At 42.7% G+C, this 16342-nt stretch overlaps 1 protein-coding gene across 1 annotated transcript in view; it reads right to left on the bottom strand.

Annotated features, from left to right (window-relative positions):
* Positions 1 to 3348: 3348 nt before the first annotated feature.
* The window catches only part of gins2 (GINS complex subunit 2), a 30344-nt gene continuing 17350 nt past the window's right edge, over positions 3349 to 16342 (bottom strand). Inside the window, exons 4-5 of the mRNA XM_072595904.1 lie at positions 14920 to 15046; positions 3349 to 5122 (exon numbers count right to left, since the gene is read on the bottom strand). Coding sequence (XP_072452005.1) covers positions 4997 to 5122; positions 14920 to 15046 — 253 coding nt within the window. The 3' untranslated portion in view covers positions 3349 to 4996. The remainder of the gene's footprint in view (positions 5123 to 14919; positions 15047 to 16342) is intronic.

The following is a 16342-nucleotide window of genomic DNA, read 5'->3' on the forward strand; positions in this document are numbered from 1 at the left end:
CTACCACAATGCTGAAACAGCTCCTGATTAAGTTAAAGGAACCCATACCAACAACAAGCAGAACGAACATCATATACAAAATACCCTGCGAGGACTACAACAAACATTACATTAGACACAGGCTGAAAACTATCCACCAAGATACACGAGCACCAACTAGCCACCAAAACACATGACCAACTATCACTGGTATCCATACAAACAGATGAAGAGGGACACCGGTTCAACTGGGACAAACACACACTGGAATTCGTAGAGGTCTGGTATTCAAACCGGAACTCCATTAACAAACACATCGATCTGGACCCCATTTACCAACCTCTCAGAAAGAGAACTGGAAGTGATACCAATCACCACAACAGACCAAGACACACAAATAGCAAATGGGACAGAACACCAGTGCTTCAGAGGCTCACTGATGATGTTACCTAGCATGGTGACAAAACATCTGAGAACAAATCTGCCAGCTCAGCAAGCAACCTCACAACCTAACAGTTACATTGTTGCGAGGCTGGAGTCAAATTTAGAACAAATAAAAGGGCAAAAGATTCTTCTTCCAGTGGCTGGGACAGAGATTGAAGATGATTGGAAAAAGAACCAGAATGAAAATGAGAAAAATCCTTTTTCTTTTAAAAACACCATGGGTGGTCCTGATGTGGAATGCAGTGCCTGATAAGATGCAGAACAGATTCAAAGGCAATTTTTAAATAAGACAAAGATGTGGACAAAACGTGGGGCGAACCAGATTCTATTTGGCCACTTGCAATAGTCATTCAGCAACGCCAGTGGAAAATAATGTGCCTAGATTTTGGATGAAGGTGAAATGGGGCTTGGCTGTGATGCCTTCCATGGTTGAACAGTCTGAAGGCTCTCAACAGCAAGCACACGTAATTTTAATGCCCAGGAGACTTGTACACAGATGATACATATTAAAAGGTTGTTGTACTGTCAGCGTTTTGAGAAGGAGCCAAAAAAAAAGGACTTGAATTTGGATAACACCTTTCAAGATCCTAAAACCTTCGAAAGGCATTATACAGTCATTTACATACACTGGAATCATGATCACTACAGTCACGCAAGAAATATTGGAACTAGTTTACATGCAGCTAGTTTTCATAAACCCCAAAGTGATAATGAACAGATAACTGGTTTCTCATCAGGGATGTTGATGGGCATAAACATTAGCCAGGACATCAGAGAGTATTCCTGTTTTACAAAAGGGCATATGATTTGGATGTGAACGTAGGAGTATAGTTGGTAAATTTGCAGAAGGCACCAAAATTGAAGGTGTAGTGGACAGCAAAGAAGGTTACCTCAGAGTGCAATGGGATCTTGGTCAGATGGGCCAATGGGTTGAGAAGTGGCAGATGGAGTTTAATTTAGACAAATGAGAGGTGCTGCATTTTGGAAAAGCAAATCAGAGGACTTATATACTTAATGTTAAGATTCTAGGGAGTGTTGCTGAACAAAGAGACCTTGCAGTGCAGGTTCATTACTCCTTGAAAGTAGAGTCGCTGGTAGATAGGATAGGGAAGGTAGTGTTTGGTATACTTTCCTTTATTAATCAGAGTATTGGAGTTGGGAGGTCGTGTCTTATACAATGCTGCACCATTGGTTAAGCCACTTTTGGAATATTGCATGCAATTTTGGTCTCCTTCCTATTGGAAGGATTTTGTGAAACTCCAAAGGATTCAGAAACTATGTATAAAAATGTTGCCAGGGTTGGAGGATTTGAGCTACAGGGAAAGGTTGAATAGGCTATGGCTGTTTTCCCTGGACTGGAGGCTGAGGGGTGACCTTATAGCAGTTTGCAAAATCATGAGGGATATGTGTGTGTGTGTGTTGGGGGGGGTGGTTGGTTGGTGGTAGCAAGTCCAGAACTACAGGAAATAGGTTTAGGGTGACAGGGTGGTGCATGCTTGGAATGAGCTGTCAGAGGAAGTGGTGGAGACTGGTACAATGACAATATTTAAAAGGAATCTGGATGGGTATATGAATTGGAAAGGTTTGGAAGGATATAGGCCGGGTGCTGGCAGGTGGGACTAGATTGGGTTGGGATATCTGGTCGACATGGACGGGTTGGACCGAAGGGTCTGTTTCCATGCTGTACATCTCTATGACTATGACTGTATGAGTAACTTACAAATTGCCAGGTGCAGCAGGCAGGGTCCTCAGGTTAATTTCTCATCCACAGGACAGGCATCCCTCAGATTCCATGTGTAGAGAGAGATGGCAGTTTAGCTCTGTCCTGAACTGAAGGGTAGGGAGTAGGCCAGGACCTCAAGTGAACTTCCTGCTCTTATAGAAACAGCACCATCAGCTGTTTGGTATACACCCAAAACAATTAGTACTGCAGGAATTCAGCAGCCTCGATTAGGATTTTAAGTGGTAACAGAAAATTCTACACGTACTCTTCACCAAAGTAGACAAGTTTGCCAAGTACTTCTAGTGAGGTTTTAAAACGAAAAGCCCTATTTTTAGTGGTACCTAGCTTTTGTAAACTCAGTTGGTGATATTCAAATCTCAAAGGGTTCTAGTAGTCAGCATTTTTTCCATTTTACAGTGTAACACAGCAGACTTCCCTTACATTGGAGTAGAGTCCTCCTTCAAAACATTTGATTCATCACAATCGGGTTCATTGATAAATCCAGGTACCAGTGGATGGAGGTCAAAGGATCAAATCACGAAGCTTGAGCATCTTCCTCAACAGGGGAGCTCCAACAAAAGGCATTTGAAAAGAAAACGGATAAGAAACATTTTAACTGGCTATTTTTGTAGGAAGGTGTCAGAAACACCTGCATTTTACAAAATAGCCTTCAGAACCTCAATGTATGAAATACTTCAGAGCCAGCTAAGTACTGCAACTGTCATTGTCCGTGTTTTATGAGAATATAGAAAACCACTGGCCAGATTTATCCAACACACTTTGCTGCAAGAACTGAGTTTTGCAGCTGCATTCTCCATCCCCTAACCCCACAGTGTAATAAAGAGCAAAACCTTCATTCTACACTGTATTCTGACTTGGGAAGGGGCCTGTTTATAACCAGTTTAATCTCAGAGCTTAAGCAAAGGGATAGAAATTTAAAGCCCCGGTGAGAATCTACAGTACCCTATATTGCCCATTACACAGATCTGTCCCGTAGTTGAGAAGCAGATGTTTCAGATTGGATTTGCCACGATTGTAGCAGCTCATTCTCCATGCAGCTGTATAATAAAGTGTGACTCAGCAGCAAAAAGGCAAGCAGAATTATTTTCCTTCTTAAACTACCAAACTTGAAGGTTACTTTTATTGGGCCAGACCTTTTATGAATTACCTACAATGGTATTAAAGAGTCAACAACACATTCCTTCAGGGAGCAGATTTATTATAAAAATGGTGAAATTGCCACAGGCAGGAATCTTATTGAATTACAAAAGTTGCTCCAAATACATGGACAGGTTAAAATGGAAACTGAAGGCCTACAGTTTAAAACATTCAAGACACATCAAGTACCAAGCTCCTCTTCTCATTTACACTCTCTTTGCAACTGAAAAGAATCAGAGACTTTCTGCTCTTCTGGAAAGTTTGAGCAGTTTTGATTAGAGTCAAGTTGGGATAGGGATGATGTAAGGCAATCTGCTCATAAATCCTGACTTCTCAAAGCCTGACCACCAACTACAAGGCACAAGTCAATGAATGTGAGGGAATAGTCCCTTCTTGCCTGGATGGGTGCAGTTCCAACAACACTTATGAAGCTTGATACCATCCAGAACAAAGCAGCCCACTTCATTAACACCACATCCATAAGCATCCACTCCTTCCACCACTGACACTCAGTAGCAGCAGTGTGTACCAACTACAAGATACACAGCAGAAATTCACCAAATATCCTTGGACTGCAACCAATCCTACCACCACTACCATCTAGGAAGGACAAAAGCAGTAGATAGATGTGAACACCACCACCTGAAAGCTCCCCACCAAGCCACTCACCATCCTGACTTGGCAATAAATTGCTTTCTTTCATGGTTGCTGGGTCAAAACCGTGGAACTCCCACCCTAATGCCATTGTGGGTCAAGCCACAGCATGTGGACTGCAGCAGCTCAAGAAGGCTGCTAACCACCACTTTCTCAAGGGCAACTAGGCACAGGCAATAAATGGCATCCTGCCAGCGATGCCAATGTCTTATAAGTGAATTAAAGAAAAACAAATTGACCCCACGATCAAACAAATAACTATTCACTGTAAATTTAAAAGGAAATCAGATGTGGAGAAGTCTGATCCAGTTTTTAACTTTAAGGGAATATGTTCAAATGATGAAGGTTTATAGCAGTCCAGAGAATCCAACCTTTGCTGGATTTTCCTATTTATCATCGACATCGTTAACCGCAGCTCCTCCTCCCTTGTCATTGTGATCACTAGCTACAGGCTCAAAATACAGTGGGAATCAAAATAGTGAGGCTGTGTAAATGTGTAAATCTCAGGGAAACTATCTTCACTTCAGAGTTATTGAGCCAACAACTATTTGGTTTTTGCTCCCCCAAGAAAAGGTTTCCCAGAATGTCAAAAATGTGACTAAACACAGACACAATTGAACAATCAAAACCATTATTTTAAAAGAAGATGGCAGGTAAGTCTACGATGCAATGAAATAGTGAGTAAATTCAATTGAAGAATCGATTTATAAACCAAATGTACTGTGTTTGTTTTTTTTATATTTTAAAACCATAATATTAAATATAACACTATTTAGGAAAACATTAAACCTACAGCAAAGGATTGGAAACAAAAAACTTCGGAAGTCTCTCACTGCTCAGTCAGCATCTGACACAGTAGTGAAAATAATCAAAGCACTAATCTTTCGCATTGCAGGGATATTGCCAGTATCTCAGATTGCCAGCACAATAATCCCACCCTGCTCGTTCCTTCCTTGCTGAATTTGGCTCTCTTGGCACCTGCTCTCCTCCAAGCTTTCCACTTTTCAAGGAGGAAATGACCTCCTTGGAGAAAGCAATTTAATAGTCCTGTGACTGAGCCTTCTCCCCAGGCTGAAGGTTTGCACGGAGACTGTGCATCTGATTCAGTGATTCTGTGAGGAAAGTCCCGATTGTGTTAATCTCCATCAGTGTGAGGTTGTCCAGCTGCAGGAGGGGAGGGAGACAGGAGAGAAGAAATTTGTACAGTTATTAATAATGTTCCAACTGAATCTGTAAAAACAAAATAAGTAAATATATTCCAGTCAGCCATGCCCATTCTTCCCACTGGGAACCATTAGTACAGCTCTAACATAGCTGCAGGTGCACAGCAACTTCAGTTTCCAAGTGAAGCTGAGACTCCAGCTTTCCGAAAGGAAACTAGCCATTTGTACAATTACTGTAATCCTTGGGAACGTGCCCATTTGCATCACCTTTCCCTACCTAAGCCAAACAGAAAAGGGCTCTGGTCCCACTTGGATCAACTCTCTCAGCAACTGGAGATATTTTAGAAACTTGCAGCACCCTCTCATGCCCAATATATTAAAAGACAATTTTACAGAGCACCTTCAGTATAGGAGTGTTACAATACAAAATCAGACCAAGCCAGCTGAGCAGATTCTTGGGCAGATGACCAAAACCCTGGACAAGCTAGCTGGTTTTATAGAGCGTTTTAAGAAAGATAGAGGTGAGACTTTGAGAGGGAATTCTAGACCTTTCGGGCCCTGGCAGCTTGGTGTATGAATACCAGCGCTGCTGTGATTAAGATCAGGGATGTTCAAGAGGCATCAATATCTTGAAGTGTTGATGCTGGAGAAGATTACAGATATGGAGGTTATTGAGGCTAGGGGAGGGATTTGACAGCAAGAATAATTGTTAAAGTGAGACATTGCTCAGGTGACTTATAATAGGTCAGTGAGCACAGGGGTGTTGGGGGTGTCTGCATTTGCTACAAGTTAAGATGTGGGTGGCAGAGGTTTGGGTGATCTCAAAGTGATAGAAGGGTAGGACATGAGAAGTCAGTCAGTCAATCGAGATGCAAGGGAGGCATGGATGATGGTTTCAATAACAGATATGCTGAGGCAGGGATACAGGTGGACAATGCAACAGAGCTGCAAATAGGCAGAGTCAGAGACAATGACATGGAACAAGACACCATCCCCTCACAGCCCTAGATCTGTGTGGCCTCACTGCTCAGCCAAGTTGTACGACAACACAGCAAGAGGCAGTGACCAGGAATGCAAGTTTTAAAACAAATCAAACACTGCCTTTGTGCACAGGACTGAGTAAAGCCAACTCATGATCCCCCCCTCTAGGCTATAAACTGAACAGATGCAGAACAGCAGCAGATGGGAACCTGAACTTGGGGCTTAGGTCAGTGGTTCCAAGTATGTTACCCACCATGGCTTGACATGTGACCCATCGGCCACCAGGGGCCTTCAGGTGGTCACTGAGCTGTTCCAAAATGCAATGCTGTAGCTGAGGCCACAAGAGAACAAGCAGAACAGTCAGCATGGCATTACACAACCAGACCAGTTTCTCTTTGTGGCTCACATTCACACAAGCATGAATAACAACAACAATGTAGTTTTAAAAGATTTACGTCACTGTAGATTGGTTTGAAAAACATAGAAGTAACATCAAATATTAATTTGAAAAGATCATACTACAACATATTCAAACATTTCAAATAAAGATGTTCTTTTGTAGTCTTAAAGATTAGAGAATGTGAAAAACGTTTCTATTTTGTTTCTGGTATGAATTAATAATTTACTTATCTGTTCAATCAAAAAATGCTTACTCTCAGCAGAGAAAAAACCAGTCTAGTTTTTATTGTTTCCACGTACGTTTTCTCATGTTAGAAAGTGAAAGGAGGCAGCTGCTGGGGTCTTTTGCCCAGTTTAAATAGTCAGTGGACAGAAGTTTGAGGTATGCTGGTCTAACTGGTATAAATAGGATTCAGTAACAGGTACTAAAGCACATATACTGAGTCAAAACGAGAAAACATTGGGACCATTAACTCTACCATTCAATGTTGTGTCATGTACACAAACAGTAAGAAGGTCTTGCATTTATGCTGCATCTTTCATGATCTCAGCAGGTTACAGTCAATGATTACAACACTGCTTAAAGTGTGGGGATCCTCACCCATTATTTATCTTGGAGACTCCTTTATACTGTAAAATAAGGAGGGGTCTGGGATTATTCATTCTGATCCCAATTCCAACTGGAGTTCTCCAGCCTCTCAGAGGCAGCTTTGAACCCCGGTGAGAGTCTCACTGGATTTCTGTTAATGGCTAGATAGCTCCTGAATAGTACATAGAGGTATTATCCTGGTTAATACATATTAGGAATATATCATTAGCTTCAAACAGTAATGTTTCCTCCATAGCCTTGTTCAGTCTGTTGTTATTCAATAAGTTAATATTATAAGATCATTTGGAGTAGAAGGGTCCCAGTCTCTGGGTACTGTTTAAGGCAGCTTCTGTAATATGAGATCACTAGCTTCAAATAACAATAGCCCCTCCATCCCTGGGAGCAGTCAGATTGGGGAAACATACAGTTGGAGGGGTGAGGATACAAAACAGTTAGGAGCAGGAACAGGTCATTTATTCCTTCAGTCTACTCTGCTGTTTGATAAGATCATGGTTGATTCAAGTGTAGCCTCAGGTCTAGTGCCCTGCCTCCCCTCGTGCTATCATTGTCTCTCAAGAAACCATCTACCTCTGCCTTCAAGACATTCATGTGATTCAGCTTCACTGCAAACTGGAGAATTTTCTTTTAAATGTCAAGCATTCTACGGTCTCATCATCCTCTGAGCAAACAATTCTCCTTGTCAGCTTAAGGAGGGAGGAGATTGCTTATTTTTAAAGAGTGTGCAAAACCAGCCAACCAGTAATCCTGGCTGTAATGCACAGGCATACAGGGCATAAGCACCCAGAATCTGAGCGAGACCTCACCAATACAAACCTCAAATCCACCCTCCCCCATCATTTATCATTATCCTGTTGAAAATAAAATGGCTTAACACGCGCACGATGTAGAAAGAGAGAGAGAGTAGAGACAGGGGTCAACATAGAACTACGCATTGGATACAGTTCAGAAGTAGGTCCACTTGGTCCATCACGTCCATGCTGGCTCTCTACAAGAATAACTCTAGTCCTACTCCATTCTTACAAATTCTGCCTTTTCAGAAAGTTATCCAATTTTCTTTTGAAAGCCCCTGTTGAACCTGCCTCCATCATGTGCTCAGGCGATGCATTCTAGATTACCATCTAATTGACAGTTTTCCTCTTAGTATCTCTGGCCCTTTTGTAGATCACTTCAATGTATGTGCCCTTTGGTCCTCAATGCCTCTGCCAAACTTTCTTCCCCTCTCATTGAGGACTGTGCCAATGTCTTCCAGATCACCTCTATAGTCCCAAACAGACTCTACTCTTTTTCTCCCAAAAAGTCTTTACACATTTAAAAATACCCCATTGGGTTTTCCTTTATTCTGCCCAACAATAGTCTCATAGAATGATGCAGGACAGAAGAGGCCCTTTGTACTGGCAAAAACACTCTAGTCCCTACACTAGTCCTACATTCTTGCATGAAGCCCATAGCCATGAATGTCACGGCACTTCAAGAAGGGGGAACATCTGCTTTCTATTCACTGTATCCATGGGCCTCAAACATATACACCTCAACCACCATTCCCTACTTAACCTCCACCGCTCCAAAGAAATGAGAACACTTTCTCCTGCCCTTCTGTCCACAATTGTCATGATTCTCAACTTCTTCAGCTTTCACCTCAGCCTCCCTTTCTCGAGGGAGAATCAGCCCAGGTCTGCCAATCTATCACGTAAACAGTTGGCGTGGACTAGTTGGACCGAAGGGTCTGTTTCCATCCTGTATTACTCTGTACCTGAAGTCTCGGATACAAGGAATTTTTGTTTCAAATTACAGCATTAGGAGCTTGCTGCTAAATCACTAAACGTTTCATGAGTAAATCAATGAACTCAAATCAAAGCAGTTTCTGAGCATTCCTTGAAGACTGGCTTTCACAATCAGTAACATAGAAGAACAGCTACCTCTAGTGGCAGAGGAAATATACAAAAAAAGGTCTAAACTACTTAAATTAATTCAGAGTCGTAGAGATGTACAGCATGGAAACAGACCCTTCGGTCCAACCCATCCATGCCGGCCAGATATTCCAAACCAGGTAAAAACAATGACTGCAGATGCTGGAAACCAGATTTTGGATTAGTGGTGCTGGAAGAGCACAGCAGTTCAGGCAGCATCCGAGGAGCAGCAAAATCCAGGCAGCATCCGAGGAGCGGCAAAAATCGATATCCCAACCCAATCTAGTCCCACCTGCCTGCACCAGGCCCATATCCCTCCAAGCCCTTCCTATTCATATACCCATCCAAATGCCTCTTAAATGTCACAATTGTACCAGCCTCCACCACTTCCTCTGGCAGCTCATTCCAGACGCGTACCACTGTGTCAAAGGTTGCCCCGTAGGTCTCTTTTATATCTTTCCCCTCTCACCCTAAACCTATGCCCTCTAGGTCTGGACTCCCCCACCCCAAGGAAAAGACTTTGTCTATTTATCCTATCCATGTCCCTCAATTTTGTAAACCTCTATTAGGTCACCCCTCAGCCTCCGATGCTCCAGGGAAAACAGTCCCAGTCTGTTCAGCCTCTCCCTATATCTCAAATCCTCCAACCCTGGCAACATCCTTGAAAGGGTTCAGAAAAGATTTACAAGTTTCACAACATCTTTCCAATAGGAAGGAGACCAGAATTGCACGCAATATTCCAACAGTGGCCGAAGCAATGTCCTGCACAGCCGCAACATTACCTCCCAACTCCTGTACTCAATACTCTGACCAATAAAGGAAAGCATACCAAACACCTTCGTCACTATCCTATCTACCTGTGACTCCACTTTCAAGGAGTTTTGAACCTGCATGCCAAAGTCTTTGTTCAGCAACACTCCCTAGGACCTTACCATTAAGTGTATAAGTCCTGCTAAGATTTGCTTTCCCAAAATGCAGCACCTCGCATTTATCTCAATTAAACTCCAGCTGCCACTTCTCAGCCCATTGGCCTATCTGGTCCAGATCCTGTTGTAATCTGAGGTAATCCTCGTCGCTGTCCACTACACCTCCAATTTTAGTGTCATCTGCAAACTTACTAACTGTACCTCTTATGTTCGCATCTGAATCATTTATGCAAATGACAAAATAAAAGAGGACCCAGCACCGATCCTTGTGGCACTTCACTGGTCACAGGCCTCCAGTCTGAAAAACAGCCCTCCACCACCATCCCCGGTCTTCAACCTTTGAGCCAGTTCTGTATCCAAATGGCTAGTTCTTCCTGTATTCCATGAGATCTAACCTTGCTAATCAGTCTCCCATGGGGAACCTTGTCAAACGCCTTACTGAAGTCCATATAGATCACGTCTACTGCTCTGCCCTCATCAATCCTCTTTGTTACTTCTTCAAAAAACAAAATCAAACTTGTGAGACATGATTTCCCACGCACAAAGCCATGTTGACTACCCCAAATCAGTCCTTGCCTTTCCAAATACATGTACATCCTGTCCCTCAGGATTCCCTCCAACAACTTGCCCACATCAGGCTCACTGGTCTATAGTTCCCTGGCTTGTCCTTACCACCCTTCCTAAACAGTGGCACCATGTTTGCCAACCTCCAGGCTTCTGGCACCTCACCTGTGATTATTGATGATATAAATATCTCAGCAAGAGGCCCAGCAATCACTTCTCTAGCTTCCCACAGAGTTCTAGGGTACACCTGATCAGGTCCTGGGGATTTATCCACCTTTACCCGTTTCAAGACATCCAGCACTTCCTCCTCTGTAATATGGACATTTTGCAAGATGACACCATCTATTTCCCTATAGTCTATATCATCCATATCCTTTTCCACAGTAAACACTGATGCAAAATACTCATTTAGTATCTCCCCCATTTTCTGCGGCTCCACACAAAGATCACCATGCTGATCTTCGAGGGGCCCTATTCTCTCCCAAGTTACCCTTTTATCCTTAATGTATTTGTAAAATCTCTTTGGATTCTCCTTAATTCTATTTGTCAACGCTATCTCATGTCCCCTTTTTGCCCTCCTGATTTCCCTCTTAAGTAAACTCCTAATTCCTTTATACTCTAAGGATTCACTCGATCTATCCTGTCTATACTTTATCTATGCTTCCTTATTTTTCTTAACCACACCGTCAATTTCTTTAGTCATCCAGCATTCCCTATACCTACCAGCCTTTCCTTTCACCCTGACAGGAATATACTTTCTCTGGATTCTCATTATCTCATTTCTGAAGGCTTCCCATTTTCTAGCTGTCCCTTTATCTGTGAACATCTGGCCTCAATCAGCTTTTGAAAGTTCTTGCCTAATACCGTCAAAATTGGCCTTTCTCCAATTTAGAACGTCAACTTTTAGATCTGGTCTATGCTTTTCCATCACTATTTTAAATAGAATAGAATTATAGTCGCTGGCCCCAAAGTGCTCCCCCACAGACACCTCAGTCACCTGCCCTGCCTTATTTTCCAAGAGTGGGAAAAGTTTTGCACCTTCTCTAGTAGGTTCATCCACATACTGAATCGGAAAATTGTCTTGTACACACTTAAATACCTTGCCATCTAAACCCTTAACACTATGTCAGTCCCAGTTTATGTTTGGAAAGTTAAAATCCCCTACCATAACTACCTTATTATTCTTACAGATAGCGGAGATCTCCTTATAAATTTGTTTCTCAATTTCCCTCTGACTATTAGAGGGTCTATAATACAATCTCAATAAGGTCATCATCCCTTTCTTATCACTTCCACCCAAATAACTTCCCTAGATGTATTTCTGGAATATCCTCCCTCAGCACAGCTGTAATGCTATCCCTCAAAAATGCCACAGCCCCTCCTCTCTTCGAGTCATAGAGATGTACAGCATGGAAACAGACCCTTCGGTCCAACCCGTCCATGCCGACCAGATATCCCAACCCCATCTAGTCCCACCTACCAGCACCCGTCCCATATCCCTCCAAACCTTTCCTATTCATATACCCATCCAAAAGCCTCTTAAATGTTGCAATTGTACCAGCCTTCACCACATCCTCTGGCAGCTCATTCCATACACGTACCACCCTCTGCGTGGAAACGTTGCCCCTTAGGTCTCTTTTATATCTTTCCCCTCTCACCCTAAACCTATGCCCTCTAGTTCTGGATTCCCTGACCCCAGGGAAAAGACTTTGTCTATTTATCCTATCCATGCCCCATGTAATTTTGTAAACCTCTCACGTCACCCCTCATCTTCCAACGCTCCAGGGAAAACAGCCCCAGCCTGTTCAGCCTCTCCCTGTAGCTCAAATCCTCCAACCCTGGCAACATCCTTGTAAATCTTTTCTGAACCCTTTCAAGTTTCACAACATCTTTCCAATAGGAAGGAGACCAGAATTGCATGCAATATTCCAACAGTGGCCTAACCAATGTCCTGTACAGCCGCAACATGACCTCCCAACTCCTGTACTCAATACTCTGACCAATAAAGGAAAGCATACCAAACGCCTTCTTCACTATCCAACTACCTGTGACTCTACTTTCAAGGAGCTATGAACCTGCACTCCAAGGTCTTTGTTCAGCAACACTCCCAAAGACCTTATCATTAAATGTATAAATTCTGCTAAGATTTGCTTTCCCAAAATGCAGCACCTCACATTTGCCTCCCTTTCTATCCTTCCTGTGGCATTTGTATCCTAGATCATTAAGCTGCCAGTCCTGCCCATCCCTGAGCCATGTTTCTGTAATTGCTATGAGATCAGATACTCAGAAGTGATATTTTCCTTTACATAAAGAGGCTTACGTTTTTTAAGAAAGGACCTCAGAACAGGAGGAAGTTGTTGCTGGAATCCACCAAGCACTTATGTCTCTTTAAGCAGCAGGGAATATTTCACTTTGCTTGGAGTGCAACATATTATTGTGGTTAAGAGTTAAAAATCGCATCATATAGGTTCCTCAAACTTCGCCCAATTAAAAAAAGATACAAGTGACGATGCTAATTTGCAGGAAAGACATAAATGGCATTCACTGCTTGAAAGAAAAATAGGCTTTAAAACTAGGAACAGTACATGGAATAGCAAAGAGTAAATCTGAATATTTTGGTAAGTGGGGGGGGGGGTAATATAGGTCATGAATAGACAAGTCTGGAATCAATTCAGAATCCAAGCATCGGCTCAGTCCTCCTCTCACTCAGAAGCAAGGCAACACCACACTCAAGAGCTCTGACCACACCCTCATATCACCTCTAGACCCATACTAGAATAAACCTGTCCTTGCTGATTTACAACTCGCTAGCCTTTGCGCCCTCCAGTTACTGTGGCAGTTCAGTGCACCCCCACCCCTAGATTTGAATCCATTTCCATTTTCTCAAGTCCAAGCCTTGCAGTCAGTTGAGGAGATGGTGACACAGCTTTAATGTCACTGAACTACTAATCCAGAGGCACAAGCTCATTCTTCATGGGATGTGGGCATCGCTGGCTCAGCCAGCATTTATTGCCAGTTCCTGGTTGCCCTTGAGAAAGTGGTGGCCAGCTGCCTTCTTGAACCACTACAGTACCATGTTGTGTAGGTAGACCAGATGTCCATTAAGGAGGAGTTCAAGGATTTTTATCCAGTAACACTGAAGGAACAGTGATATATTCCCAAGCCAGAATGGGGAGTGACTTGGTCAGGAACTTGCAGGTGCTGTTCCCATTTATCTGCTGCCCATGTTCTTCTAAATTGGTCTGGAGTTTGGAGTACCAAGCAGCTTTGGTAACTTTCTGCAAGACATTGATATTCTGGGATAATGTTATCGAGACTTGGGTTCAAACCCCAGCACAGTAACTGGCAGAATTTAAATTCAACACATAAATCTGGAGTACAATAAACTAACTCCCTTTAAATGAAACTTACCATCCTTATCCAGTCTGTCCTACTTGCAACTCCAGACCTACAGTATTATGGTTAGCTTTTAACTGCCCTCTGAAGTAGCTGATTTGTTCTCAAACTGAGTAGCTCATCTGGGAAAGGCAACAATTGCTGGTCATTGCCACATGCCATAAAGTTTTAGAAATGGGCTTATTTTATCTGTTGAATCAGCAGTTCTTCTGGATTACATCAAACAATGGTAAATCTTCCTCTTGTCTGCTACAAGTTGTTCACAGCCAAGAATGGAGATGACGTGTTGTTGCTTTCACAAACTATTCAAATTTTACATCCACTTCCCATCCAAGCAAGGGGTTCATGCATAACTTTGGCACAAAAATTGATGCCATCAGTTAAGCTACCTTGCCAACTTCACCACCCACACCCAGAGTGGTACAAACATCCAGAGCTTCACTGGAACCCATCCTAGCTACTATCTCCTGCTGAACCAGACTGTCTGTAGTTTTAAATCAAAACACAAGTCAAGCTTCCAAGCCTACAAAAGGTCAATCTACAACACCTGCTTCTGTCGTAGCTCATCCATTGCTGCAATCTTCAAGCCGTGCCTCATCCTGGCCAAGAATGAGCAAATGGGAACCAAGGTCTCCAACTTAAAGTTCTTATACCTGAATCCTTTCACAATCTTGCTTCTCACCTTCAGCATAAGCTCCTACACCAGTTCCACAAACTCTCCAAATTATGGCCTCTTGTACATCCCATTATCTTTCAAATCCTTCATTAAACAGCTCTCCTTTTCCTATACCCTTTTTTGAAGCTTAATTGATCACTCTTCAGAATCTCTTTCCTTGGTTTCATCAGCCTTCATTTTTCCTCGCTGAGCCTTAATGAAGTCTCAGATGATCTTCTAAGCTAAAAAAGGTTCTATATATTTACAATTATGTGTCAAATTGTAGACGGAGTGTCAGATTTTCAAGTTGGAATCGGATGGGTGCTAAATTTGTGAAAAAAATCATCAAAAGAACCTTACCTTTGCATGCACCTCCTGTTGACTCACAAAATTATCTGCAGATAACCGCAGCTTTGCAATGCGAGTATCCCAAGTATCTTTGACCAAGGTCCGGATTTCGTCGGCTTTGGGAATATTGTCAGAGGCACTGGGAAGAGCAAATACACTTAGAACTACATCACCACTGATTGTTGCATCTTAGTTTTTATAGAAAGATAAATTTTTGGGTTTGTGGATGCAATTTTCAATCCTCTCTTTGTGCTTTCCTTTGACTCATGGAGTTTTCTGAAAGGCTTACTATACGGTTTCAGACCCAGTCACTGGTACGCCCTTTAAATCACTGCCCCTTCGAGCTATATTGTACCCTAATAAACTACACACTATACAAGCACAGTTCGTGCAGGACTTAATGACAGACTCAGGAGTGTCTTCCTTACTTCTCAAAGTTTACAGCGAGTAACAAGACTCTGACCAACCGGTTCAGTTTTTCTGCTTCCTTCCCCAACTACACTTCCTTTCATCATGCTAGCATAGCCTTCTATTCCCATCTCCCTCTAAATCCATCTATGCCATGTGCCTCAAACCCAACTCCAAAACGGTAATGAATTTGACATTCTAACCAGGCTTTGATATAAAAAAATCTTCCTGAAGTCCACACTCGATTGATTAAAAATTCATATGTTGACGGCCATTTGTTTTGGTATAACTACTTCATAATATGCTCAGATAATTTTAAACTTGCTTCACAGTGTTGTGGTTCTGTTCGCCGAGCTGGGAATTTATGTTGCAGATGTTTCATCCCCTGTCTAGGTGACATCCTCAGTGCTTGGGAGCCTCCTGTGAAGCGCTTCTGTGATGTTTCCTCTGGCATTTATAGTGATTTATACCTGCCGCTTCGGTTGTCAGTTCCAGCTGTCCGCTGCAGTGGCCGGTATATTGGGTCCAGGTCAATGTGCTTATTGATTGAATCTGTGGATGAGTGCCATGCCTCTAGGAACTCCCTGGCTGTTCCCTGTTTGGCTTGTCCTATAATAGTAGTGTTGTCTCAGTCAAACTCATGTTGCTTGTCATCTGCGTCAGTGGCCACTAAGGATAGCTGGTTGTGTCATTGCATGGCTAGTCAGTGTTCATGGATGTGGATCGTTAGCTGTCTTCCTGTTTGTCCTATGTCGTGTTTTGTGCAGTCCTTGCACGGGATTTTGTAGACTACATTGTTTTGCTCATGCTGGGTATCGGATCCTTTGTCCTGGCGAGTTGTTGTCCGAGTGGCTGTTGGTTTGTGTGCTGTTATGAGTCCTAGTGGTCGCAGTAGTCTGGCTATCAGTTCAGAAATGTTTTTGATGTATGGTAGTGTGGCTAGTCCTTTGGGTTGTGGCATGTCCTCATTCCATTGTCTTTCCCTTAGGCATCTGTTGATGAAATTGCGAGGGTATCTGTTTCTGGC

This window comes from Chiloscyllium punctatum, chromosome 26 (assembly GCF_047496795.1).
Source record: "Chiloscyllium punctatum isolate Juve2018m chromosome 26, sChiPun1.3, whole genome shotgun sequence".
NCBI lineage: Eukaryota > Metazoa > Chordata > Chondrichthyes > Orectolobiformes > Hemiscylliidae > Chiloscyllium > Chiloscyllium punctatum.